The sequence below is a fragment of the Ochotona princeps genome, chromosome 4, assembly GCF_030435755.1.
Source record: "Ochotona princeps isolate mOchPri1 chromosome 4, mOchPri1.hap1, whole genome shotgun sequence".
NCBI lineage: Eukaryota > Metazoa > Chordata > Mammalia > Lagomorpha > Ochotonidae > Ochotona > Ochotona princeps.
The window spans coordinates 850,333-862,458 of record NC_080835.1 but is presented as its reverse complement, the minus strand read 5'-3'; the positions used below and the strand labels follow the sequence as shown (position 1 = coordinate 862,458).

Below are 12,126 nucleotides of genomic sequence, written 5' to 3'. Positions count from 1 at the left end.
CCGCCGAGAGGAGGGTTGTGGGCATCCCCTACTCTGTGACCTCATGGCGGGTTCGGATGTACCTTCCCTCACCCTCTTCAGGAAGCCAGCCAGGGAGGGTCCCAGGTGGGTGGGCCCCTAGAGCTGGGGCCTCGGGCGCTGCGTGCCGGTTCTGCAAGAATCTCACCGGAGACATTCCATCCCAAGCTTCTCTCTTGAAAACAACTTTTTGACGTCAGCCCGTGGGGCCCCTGGGGCCTTTCCATCCGCAGCACCCAAGCCATCTCAGAGTTCTGAATTTGGGGACTTGAGGCTGGCACAAAGGGGCTCCTGTCGGCCCTGTCCTAATTCCTCTGGCAAGACCTGAGCTCCCCAAAACTGCTCTATCCCCACGATGCCCCCACGGCCCTCTAAGACCAAGTAAGGTCCCTGCCCAGATGAGCTGCCCCCCCCACGATGCCCCCACGGCCCTCCAAGGCCAAGTAAGGCCCCTGCCCAGATGAGCTGCCCCCCCACGATGCCCCCACGGCCCTCCAAGGCCAAGTAAGGCCCCTGCCCAGATGAGCTGTCCCCCCCACGATGCCCCCACGGCCCTCCAAGGCCAAGTAAGGCCCCTGCCCAGATGAGCTGCCCCCCCACGTGGCCGAGGCTGTGCCTATCCCTGTCTTGCCACCCTCTCCCCAAGAACAGGTACATGCAGGGTCACCCAGCACAAGGTGCAGGTTGAGCAGAGGACAGGTGTCCCGGGCCCCCTTCGTCCCTGCGGATCCCCAGTCTGAGACCTGCTCGCCTCCAGGACTCCCAGATACCTTAGTCTGTTCCCGGGACAAGGGCCAGGCCAGGGCTGCGGTGTGCTTCTGACTCTCTGGGCCTCTATCTCCTGGGACGGACACAGGCCTGGGCCAGCTCTCATGGCCACAGCAGGCCTGAGCAGCAAGGGGGCCCAGCCCCATGCACAGCACAGTGGGCACGCGGGTGCAGGTGGGAGGCCCGTCTGTCCACTCGACCTGCCCCGTCCTCAGGCCTGGCTGGAAGTGTGGTCATTCTGCCTGCCCCGGCCTCCTGGCCATCCTTTCCAGCCACTGCGGCCACCTGTCCTGCCCTCAACCAGGGCCTTTGCCCGGGCAGCCCACCAATGGACATCCCCCAGGGTGCCACAGGCCCAGGAGCCAGCCTGTCACCCTAGACCCTCACTTACTGCCTCCTGGCTCAACCCAAGGGAAGATCCCAGCTGCCCAGCACCTGCTCTGCAGCCCCACAGGGGTAGGGGTTCCTGGGCCCTGCTGTTTACTTCCCCATGGGAGCTCAGTCCTGGCCACAGCCACCCCACATGGCAACACCAGCCCCACAGGGAGGCTGCCAGCCCACAGCACACAGCCCCTAGCAGCGGGGGAAGAGGCTGTGTCAGGCAGCCAAGGGCAGGCACACTGGCCTGGGCCGCCTCAACCCTCCTGGTACCCAGCCTGGTCCCTGGGCGCCCCACTGCCCTGGCAGGGACTTTGGGCCAGGGTCCTGGTACGGCCAACGGGCTGCAGGGAACACGTGTGCCACACACCCTGCAGCCCGGACTCACCCTGGCCTTCACTCTCGCCCCGCAGGTAACACAGCTGGACCAAAGGCTGGTGGCCATTGCCGACATGCTGCAGCAGCTGCTGCGCCTCCACCAAGGCCGCCCCCTTGGAGGGGCTCACCCCACAGGAGCTGCCGACAGGGACCCCAGCGACCCCATGCTCTTCCTGCCCAGCAACGCACTGCCCACCTACGAGCAGCTCACTGTGCCCTGCAGGGACCCTGAGGAGGAGTCCTGAGTGACCCCGACAGCGGGGTCCCCGCAAAGCTGTTACCCCAGCACCAGGGACCTGCGCTCCGATGGTGACCTCATTGTGGCGGGGGCCAGACTGGCTTCCTGGGGCCAGGTCTTGGGGGCTACCCAGCTGATCCTTCAGGAGGATGGGTGGGGCAGGGCAGGCCCAGCCTCACTGCCAGCAGGAACAGGAGGATGGCAACCGAGGTCCTGGGCCCCAGGAGCCCTAGTGGAACTGCTGAACCCCGACTTATGAGCAGGGGGGCCTGTCCCTCCCCACCTCCCACCCTGCTTTGTGACTGCGGTCATGCCAAAATCAGGCTGCTTGGTGGTGACGGGATCCGTGATTCACCCAGCTGGTCGTACAAGCTTCCCAGTAAACAGGGACAATGGCAAGCTCGCCTCAGCCCTCCTCCATGCGGTGGGGGCCCCTGGGAGCAGACCCCCATACTGAGTCTGCCCTGAGCCCCTAACCCCGCTGTCCCCTGCCAGCCCCACTCTGTGGAGAGAGTTCCATGGTTCCCTGTCCAGGCATCGGGGTGTGGGGAGGGGCCCAGGGCCAGGGAGCCATGAGGAGCCGGGAGATGGAGCAGCCACTGTCAGAGGGGCTTCCTGTTGGAGTGGTGGGCCGCAGGAGGGCTCTGCTGCTTTCCCCATGGTCTCTTGTCCCCCAGGACTGGTGCAGGCCTGGGCAGTTGCTCCCTCCTGGGCTGGGTGGGGCCATACCACCCCAGGACTGGTCTAGGCCAAAGCCAGGAGTGGTCACTCAACGTAGGCCTCCCCTGGGTGGCAGGACCAGAGCCAGTCTTGTGCACTCGGTGCCGCACACCTGCAGGGAGCAGGGAGCAGAGCCAGCCAGCTGTGCCCTGGGCCCGCCCAGCCTGAATGGCCCAACCCGTGCTTTTCCCATGGTTTTTGCACCCTCCCGGCCTCCTCCTAGGACCCAGCGGGTGTCAGGGCTCTGGGAGCCGGAGGCCACAGGGGCCCCAGCAGGGTGGGGCCTGGGTGCCATCTCAAGGCCACTTACTGGCCCCACTCCCAGGGGAGTTGGCGTATGACCCCACGAGCCTGTGTTGGGCGGGGGTGAGGGCTGGGGCCTGGGCTGGCTGGCGCGTGGGGGGGCGGAGCCACAACTGGGGGCCCAGCAGGAGCCGCAGCTTCCTTGTTGGGTAAATATTTATGGAAGCCAGGAGCCCCCCCACCTCCGTGACCCGCATGCAGCCCTGCGCGCCCGCCTGAGCAGGGCGCCACTCGGCTGTGCCATCCGATGGTGGCCTGGGCACCAAGCACCCAGTGCCGATTGCCGCCCTCTCGGCTGTGAAATGCAATTTACCTGAAATAAAGCCCAATTATGGAATTAGCTAATGAAGCCGCAGCGGGGGCGGGGTTGGGCCGGCCAGTCGCTCCGTGCCCAGCCGGTGCCCGCGGCCCGGGGGAACAGATGGCCGCCCAGCCTGCTGCACGGCCGCATTCCTTCACTCCGTCCCCGATGGGTGACCTGCGCGGCACGGGACCATCTGGTGTGTGACACGTCCCGTGGGCCCCGACAATGGCCCGCAGACCCCTCGGCGAGAGGGCCGTCGCCCAGGCAACGCAGCCTGCACGGCCCGGTCCCTTTGTGGCCCTAGCTGGCTCCCAGCACGGCGGACAATATCCGGGAGTGTTTTCCACAAGCCGGGCCTCTGGGTCCAAATTGGGTTCCTTTCTCAGGGTGCCCAATGTTCGTGGGTGCCAGGCGCATCTGCAGGGAGGGGGGCGGCCAGAGCTGCTGCTGCCTCCCGTCCATGCTTGCTCCCTGCTCCTGCTGGCCAGGGGAAGCCAAGCTGCCCTCCAGGGCCTGCCCGCCCCAGCCAAGCACACAGTAGCTGCTTAATGAAGAACTAGCTGAGGCCCTCTGGGTGGGTGCCCCCTCCCTGACGTGCTGTGGCTGCCCGCTGCCCGGCTCCACTTCTGACCCCTGACCCCCCAATCTCGCTGGCAGACATGGCTCCTCCCCATTCAGCTTTCCCCCAGAGTGAAGGCTCCGACACCAGGCACGGGGTCAAGGCGGGGCCAGAGCCAAGAGCGCCAGGTGCAGCCCACAGGCCCTGCCACTCAGCTGGGAGAGGCCCAGGTAGCGACTCCACCAGGCTACTGGCCATTGGGCTCCGGGCTCTGATCCACAGAGTCGGACCAGGCCAGGTGCTCCTAGGTGCCTGTGTCCCAGGCCCCAGGGGGTCTCCTACTTCTCCCCCTGCAGCCCAGGCACCATTCTCTGACATGCTGGTGCCCCAGGTGGCCTGGCCTGGACCGTGCTGGGCCTAGAACACGGCTCGTGCCCGCTTCTCACCCTGGCGCTCTTCAGCTGCAGCTCCTTCACCCACCCCGGGCTTGGTCAAAGATGGTCTCCAGGAGGGGTCCTGAGGCAGGGCCAGGGCTGCCACCCTGCTCCAAGGTCACCCTGTCCAGCCCCCGTGGCCCAGGGTCCACTGGCCGGCCATCTTGGTCTCCCAAGGCAGGAAGCAGAGGAGGTGCAGACCCCACCTCGGGGGGTCTGACCCAGCACCCCAGAACCTCAGACTGTACTTGGTCCCTCTGCCAGGCTGTACCATGAGCCCTCCTCACAGCGATCCACCTTCAGCCATGCTAACCCCACACCAAGCTGGGGAGCTGAGCGGACCCCAGGCAGTGGAGACTACAATGAGTCGGGGCGGAGGGCCTGGTGCTTGAGGCCGAAGGCCTGAGAGGACATCTTAACAGCTGGGACATCAGCCACTGAACAGGGACACTAGAGACAGGGTCCAGGGCCAGTGTGCCTTTAGGACACACCTCCGGGTTCCAAGAAGGTTGCCATTGCACCTGCCCACACAGATTTCTGCCCCTGCTGGACCCCTCTCTAACGGGGCAGTGCAGACCTGGCCTGCCCTGGAGGAGACTCTGATGACCGCCCCAGACCCTCTACTCTGCAGCCATGAGCAGGGCAGGAAACCGAGGCACGGGGACTCCCAGGGGCTATGGGCTAGACGGCACAGCCTGTGGGGTCACCTCGGGGACCCCCTGTGGACACAGAGCCCAGAGGGTGGCAGCAGGTAGGCCCCTCCTCCCCAGGCTGCCAGGAGCAGCAGGGCTGGGGGTTCTGAGCCCAAGTGGCCAGAGCTGTGGGCCATAGGCCCCCATGGTCAGTTGCTCCTGGGGCATGGCTACCAGGCTGAGCTGGGGAATCACCAGAGGCCTCCCCCTCAGCCCCTGCCCTCCCTGCAGAGCCCCCCCCCCCCCCATGAGATAGGCAGGTCAGGGCCAGGCACCCAAAGGCCCATTTCACAAACTGGGCAGTGGAGGCAAGAGCTCTGGGCCAGCCCCATCCCGCCTCTCCCCTCTTCAACACCCTGCAAGAGAACCCAGGGACCTGGAGCTCCCAGAGCAGGCTTGGGCCCTCCCCCGCCGTGCCAGGGACCTGGGCCAGGGGTGCTGCGGGAGGGGGCAGGACGCAGTTCCATGGCCTCCCAGCTTTAGCCAAAGCTCCCCCTGCCCCCATCCCAGCCAAAAGAGCTCTCCGGTATGGGCCCTGTGCAGGCCTGGCCACCACGGCCCACCTGGGTGCTGTGGGCCTGGACACAAGCTGCCTCACAGGACTCTGAAGGCAGGAAGCACACAACCCCGACCTCTGCCCCCACCACCCCCCAGAAAACTATTCACCCTCCGGAACCCCAAGCAAGGGAGCCCTCTTCCACTGAGCGCCCAGGCCTGCCCATGCCAGCGAAACCAGGAAGTGCAGGCCAGCAGGTATGGGAAGGGGGGGTCTCCTGAAGACAGAGCAGGGGTCAGGGGTCACAGAGCAGACAGCAAGTGCCTGCTCCCCTACTCTAACCCTTGGCTCTTGCGCCACAGGTGGGCCCCGCCACAGAAGGGTGCAAGGTGGTGGGGGCTGCCCAGCATAGAGGCCGGACTCCTCAACTTCCAGGGAGCCGTACCAGGCCCTTTCCTGAGACTCAGGCAGCCCCCAGTAAGGAGAGGGGAGCTCACCCTGGACCCCAGAATCACTCTCCCCTGGTGGTGCTGAGCTCCTGGCTTCCACCTGCGCACCCCCTACCCATGACAGTCTCTGCACACCTGGCTGCAGCCTCAGTCGCCTCTGCCTTCAGGGAATGGCCCTCTTACTCCAGTGCCTTGCCAAGACCCCGACTCTGGCAGGGGCAGCCACATCCCACCTTCTGCCCCTCTCACAGCCAGGCCAGTGGCGGCTGCCTGGGCCCTTGCTGAGGCCTGGGCAACCCCAAAGGCAGGCCCAGTGCCCAGGGCGGCCTGGGGATCTCCGCCTGACCTCCTGCCCTCTCCACCTACTGGCGGGCTGGGGGGAGGGCGCGCCCCAAGTGCTTGGGATCCCCACAACACTGACCGGTCAGCCGCCCTCCAAGTCGCAGGGCACGCAGCGCTGTGGGCAGGACAGAGGCGCCCCAGGCTGTGCCCTCCACGCATCCACAGCCGGCTCACCGCGAGAAGCCCTGGACACGCGTGGGCGCACACGGAGGGCCCGACCCGGTGTTTCTGGAGCTGTCCGGGCAAGGCCGCCCCTCGCCCCGCGCTTGCCCTGAGCAGCGCCAGCGCAGCCCCGGCGCTGCCCAGTCCGGCGGGAGGCGGGGCGGGGCGGGGGTCCGGCGAGATTTAATGCGCGGACAAAGCCTCATTTGCAGGTCAATGTGCGGCACACTCGCCGCTCCCCGCGCCCGGCGCCCTTTGTCCAGCCGCGCCCGCTCCTCGCGCCAGATGGCCGCGGAAATGCTAATTTCGGGCGCCCCCGCCCCCCGCGTTTAATTGCGGCTTTGCAGATGGGCGGCGAGTGTGCGTCCATGCAGATGAGCGGGACTCGGGCGCAGGGCCTGCGGGGTGGTTGGGGCTGGGGGAACGGAGAGACCCCCCCAGGCGAGCGAGACCTTGGGGCGTGGTGGGGAGAGAGAACCGGGACCCCCGCTAGGCGCGCGACCCTGGGGGACAGGGGGCAAGAAGGGCGTCGAGACCCCCCGCAAGGCATGCGACCCTGGGGGACAGGGGGGCGCGGAGAGGGCGCCGAGACCCCCCCAGCGCGCGGCGCGCGGCGGGCACGGGCGCGGGAAGCCGGCCTTTCCCTTTTCATTTCCCCGGAATGGGATCTTAAGTGATTCTGAATGAAAACAAACTGGCCGCTTTCTTCTCCAAACACACGCCGCACGCTGGGGGAGGCGCCGGGACACTGTGGCCCGCAGGCCGCGCCCCCTTTCCCTGCACCCGAGACAGCCAGCGGACCCTGGGCCCCAGACCCCTCAGCCAGGGTCGTCCCCTCAAACCCATGGGCCTGCTGGGGTGGGCACAGTGGCCCCAGAGCTAGGGCCTGTGACTGGGCAGAGGGAACGCATGAATGGGACACCGCGGGCCAGAAAGTATCGTTCGTCCCCAGGCTCTGGGGTCACCTCTGTGATCCTCGCAGGCACAAGGGAGCAGCCGGTCAGCTGGCCCTAAGGCATCTAGAGAACCCAGCCTGCCCAGCAGCCACCGGCCAGGCCCTAGGGCCCTGCAGGCCTCACCCCCTTGCCACCCACTTCTCAGTACCGCCCCCACCCCACCGCCACCGCACTTCCTCCTCCTGGCCCTCCCCCCTTCCCCGCCTTGCCTTGTAGGAATCCTAGCCATACTGGCCTTGGGGTGCCTGGGCTAGTGCTGCAGGGAGCTGCAGCAAGGGGTCAGGGCTCTGTCCCCGGCTGTGCCAGCTCTGTGTGGTGGGCAAGGCAACTGGAAATGCCCAGCCTGGTGCAAAGTGGAAGTTCCCACAGATAGAAACCGTTTCCTGTCCATGCAAAAGCTGCAGGCGGCCCTGGCCCTGCTTTTCTTTCCAGGAATTGGGTCAAAAGCAAATCTCTCACCCGTCCCACACCCGAGTCCCCTGGCCCTGCTGGCCGGCCACTCTGGGCGCTCAGCAGCGGGCACAGCAGCTGCCCCACCCGAGTCCCATGGCCCTGCTGGCCGGCCACTCTGGGCGCTCAGCAGCGGGCACAGCAGCTGCCCAGGTGTGGCCCTTCCGGTCACAGGCCCTCCCCATCCTGGTACCCACAGGAGGGCCATGGCCCAGTGCCAGATGTCACAGCCACTTGCCTGAGGCCCCCCCCAGTGGCCACTTGCCTGGGCCCCCTCCAGTTGGGTCCCCTGGGGCTGTTCTGTGTTAAATGTGTCCCTGGTCCCCCCGTGCAGCATGGCTCACCCTCTGACCCTGCGTGCAGCCTGCCAGGGACTCTGCTGAGGCCTCAGGGTACCACAGGCTGGCAACAGGCAAGGCGTTCAGGCAGTGTTCCAGGAAGAGAGGCGGCTGCCAGTCACACACTTGGCACCTGGGAGATTGGCAATGTGCGTCAGGCTCAAGAGGGTGTCATCTTGTCACAGGTCAAGGAACATGTGTGTGTGCACTGGAACATACCTGTTACACATGTATACAACGTGCCTAGATTTGACAGAACATGTGTGTACTAGAACATGCATGTTCAGAGCATTGTGTTGGAACCCTGTATGTTAGAACATGCCAATCTGTGCAGATTAGTGCATTGTGTCAGAACATGCATGCATCGTGTGTTAGAGCTGCATCCGGGTTTTTGTATACGACAACACTGCATTGTGTACCAGAATATCTGTGTGTGCATGTTACAACATGCGTGTGTGAGAGCGTGTGTGTGACATACAGCCATACTAGACTCTTGTGCACGTGTTTGCCTGTAAAGAACATACGTGTTATGTGTGCATTAGAATACAAGGAAGTGCATGCTTCCATGTTATGGTCAACTTAATCTGATCAATTTGGACAATGCAGAGACTGAGGGGAAGATCTTGTCTGCTGACTCACTCCCCAAGTGGCCGCAATGGCCGGAGCTGAGCCCATCCGAAGCCAGGAGCCAGGAGCTTCTCCCGGGTCTCCCTCACGGGTGCAGGGTCCCAAGGCTTTGGGCCATTCTCTGCTGCTTTCCCAGGCCACAGGCTGGATGGGCAGTGGAGCAAGTCCAGGAGTGGGCATCCAGAGAAGAGCTTAGTCCACTGTTCTACCACCCTTCTGCACCTGTTAAATCCGCTTCCCCATGAGTGCAGCCTTTGTGTGTTTATCCTAACGCTTTACAAGCATGTATTTGCATGCGGCTGGTGCCCTGGCACAGCAGTCTAACCCTCTGCCTTGTGGGCATCAGTTCGAGTCCCGGCTGCTCCACTTCCCTTCCAAAAGCAACATAGGGTGCACCCCATCCTGGGGACCCTGCACTCACATGGGAGACCAGGAGAAATTCTGACTCCCAGCTTCGAACCAGCCCAGCCATGGCTGTTGCAGCCATTTATGAAGTAAACCAGTGTACCACAGCCAATCTCTCCAGCCCCCTCCCCTCTGTAAGTCCCCTGCTGTGAAATCCCACCCTGCCCCGTGTTCTGGCCCCTGTGGCTCCAGGCTCCCTGGATGGCGAGCGCCAGGCATTCATGTAGTCGGGGGGACCGGGTGCCAAATGGACTTGACAAAGCAGCTGTGTCAGTCACCCGTGTGGGACCTGAGGCTGCAGCCACAGCGGGGCGCTGGGCAGAGGCCACCATGGGGCCTTGATCACCCCCTGCCCCGGGACGCAGGGCAGGATTCCAGCCAGCATTGTTGACTGCAATATGATTTTTGCAGTGACGTGACATTTTTTAAACACCTAGAGTGTTTTCCAACCACTTTTCATTAGCGTCTTTGTTCCTCATGGTGTGACAGGGCCACCAGCCTCCCTGGGAGGCAGAGTGGGACATGGCTCACGCTGCACCTGCGTGGACAGAAGGGGGGGACCGGGCGGTCAGTGCTGCGTCTCAGGATGTGACTGAGCTGAATGGCAACATTGGGTGGCTTACTTCCTCCACATGAGATCTGAGGACACGGCACACAGCGTGGCATGGCTGAGCATCCTCTGCAGCCTCCAGGAGAGTGGGGAAAGAAGCGCAAGAACCCTGAGCAGGTGCCCAGCGTGTCCCCACCAGGTCCACGGGACCCCAGGCAGGTGCCCAGTGTCCACTCCAGCCCCTCTACAGCGGGCAGCCAGGGTAAGTGAAGAGACCACATTCCAGCCTCGACTGCAGGAGATACGCCCACGTCTGCTCTGAGACCCCACGCCCGGGGTTAACGTGCCATCACCGAGCCAGAGGCGGCCTGGGCAGAGTGGCCACTGCGTGCCTCCCACACGCCCGATTGCTGCAGCCGGGGCCCTGCCCCTTGGCTCAGGCCCTCACCCACATGGCACCACAGCCTGCTTCCACACTGGGGGACGTCCACCAGCCTCTCGGTCCCCAAATATCCTGTCCTCTTGAGGCTGTGGAACAAAAGCTGCACCATCCCCATCACGCCCGCCCACAGAAACGCAAACCCTGTCCCCCTCCCCTGCCCCGTCCCCTCACCCGCCCCGTCCCCTCCCCTGCCCCGTCCCCTCACCCGCCCGTCCCCTCCCCTGCCCCGTCCCCTCACCCGCCCCGTCCCCTCACCCGCCCCGTCCCACTCGTCCGCCCGTCCCCTCACCCGCCCCGTCCCACTCGTCCGCCCGTCCCCTCACCCGCCCGCCCGCAGAAACGCAAACCCTGTCCCCCTCACCCGCCCTGTCCCCTTCGTCCCCCTTGGGTTCCAGTATTTAAAGTTTCAAGCCTACATGCGGTAGTCATCGAGGCCGGCCGAACCCGGCTGGACCTGGGGGCCCTGGAGTGCCTGGGGCCTGATCCCGTCACGGGAACCTTGGCTTCCAAGCACAAACAGGAGAAGCTGAGCATAGCTGCCCAGGCCAGCAGCCTCTCCCTCGGAGACAGTTCGCTGGGAAAGGGGCGGGAACCATCCTCCCCCAGCCCTCTCCACTCTCTCGTCCCAGAGTTCCCACCGCAACGGGGCAACATCCCCATAGGGCCCAGGAGAGACAGAGCGTATCACCCCCCTTGCCACGGGGCTCAGCCTTGCCCGCCGGGCCCTCTCACTGTCCACACCCCCTCCATGGTGCTCAGCGCACCTGAGCCCGGGGCTGGCGGGCCAACCCGTGGGCGGACCGATGCAGCCCCGTCGGGCCGTGGGGACATCTGTCCCGAGCACCTAATAGAGTCGCCGTGCTCAGAATGGACTCCTGGCCTGGCTTTGAATCGAGGCTCACATATGGTTGGTAATTAGCCGGCTATCTCTCGGAGTTAAATGATTCCCCCCGCCCCAGCTCGCCCCGCTCGCATCCATAATGGACGCGAACAGAGCGGGATTGTTCCTGTTGCGGGACATTCTGCGCCTGAATGGGCGGGGGGCCGCCGCGAAGTCGCGGATTTGCCATATGCTTGCACCGAGCCGCGAAGAAAAGGGCCCTGTGTGTGCGCGTCCAGGGACGCAGCGGCGCGGGCCGTGCCAGCCTGGCGGTGCCGGGGCGGCGTCGCACAGCGCGGCAGCCGCCTTTGCGGGAGCACCGTCGGGGTGCGGGGGCGCGCGCCCGTGCTCCGGTTCCTGGCCCCCGCCACTCCAGCCTCAGCCAGGCCCAGCGGCGCGCAGGGGCCGCTTGGCGGCCCGGGCGCGGGGCAACCCGGGGGCACCCCACGGCCGTCCTCGCCTCGCGCCCCAGGACCGTGATGCCCGCGCAGGCCGCGGGGCGCGACGGGGGCCGGCGCTGCGGCAGCCGCATTGTGAGGCCGACGGGACAATGGGCGGCCGAGGAGGCACCTGCTCGCCTGAAAGGCTCATAAATCGCCGCCGTGTCCAGCTGCCTGCCCGCCCCTCCCGGGCGACCCGCGAGCCGAGCGCGGCCCGGACCGGGCGGGGGAGGCTCCGACCGTGAGCCCGGGCAGGCCACCGGGGCCACCGCCGACGCACGCAGCTGCCTGCGCGCCCCGACAGCGCCGTCCTGCAGGCCTCTTTCCCGAGGGTCTGAGCCACAGCTCGCGTCAACGCCGCGCCCTGCCCTCCCCAACCCGCGTCCCTCCCGCGCGGCAGCCGCACACCTGCCACGCACCGCTCCGGACCGCGTTGGAGCCCCGGCTAAGGTGGTTGCTACCCTTCCCGGAGCTTGGGGAGAGCAGCAGCGTCTCCGCCCTCCAGGTGCCTGCGGCCCTGTTTCTTAGAAGCTAAGGCCCAGCCCCATTTGGGACTTGCCTCGCCACATTTCCCGCCGCCGCCCGCCCGCCCCCTCCCCCCAAAGCAGGGACACTTCCAACCCCCAAAAAGTGAGGCTGATCCCTGCTAGAGCCAAGCGGCCTCCAAGGCTGCCCTAAGGCCGGCAAGAAGTCTAGTCAGGTGCAACCTAGGAGGGGTCCCTCTGGGTGACTCCGCCAGGCACCCAGACCCACCTGCGACACAGGCTTCGGCAAGGTTTCCCAGGAGATCAGAGAGC

At 65.6% G+C, this 12,126-nt stretch overlaps 1 protein-coding gene across 4 annotated transcripts in view; it reads left to right on the top strand.

Annotated features, from left to right (window-relative positions):
• The window catches only part of KCNQ1 (potassium voltage-gated channel subfamily Q member 1), a 190,694-nt gene extending 188,515 nt beyond the window's left edge, over nt 1-2,179 (top strand). For all 4 annotated transcript variants that reach the window (XM_058662661.1, XM_058662659.1, XM_058662660.1 and 1 more), the window contains one exon: nt 1,578-2,179. In XM_058662661.1, coding sequence (XP_058518644.1) covers nt 1,578-1,787 — 210 coding nt within the window. In that variant the 3' untranslated portion in view covers nt 1,788-2,179. The remainder of the gene's footprint in view (nt 1-1,577) is intronic.
• The last annotated feature ends 9,947 nt before the right edge of the window (nt 2,180-12,126 follow it).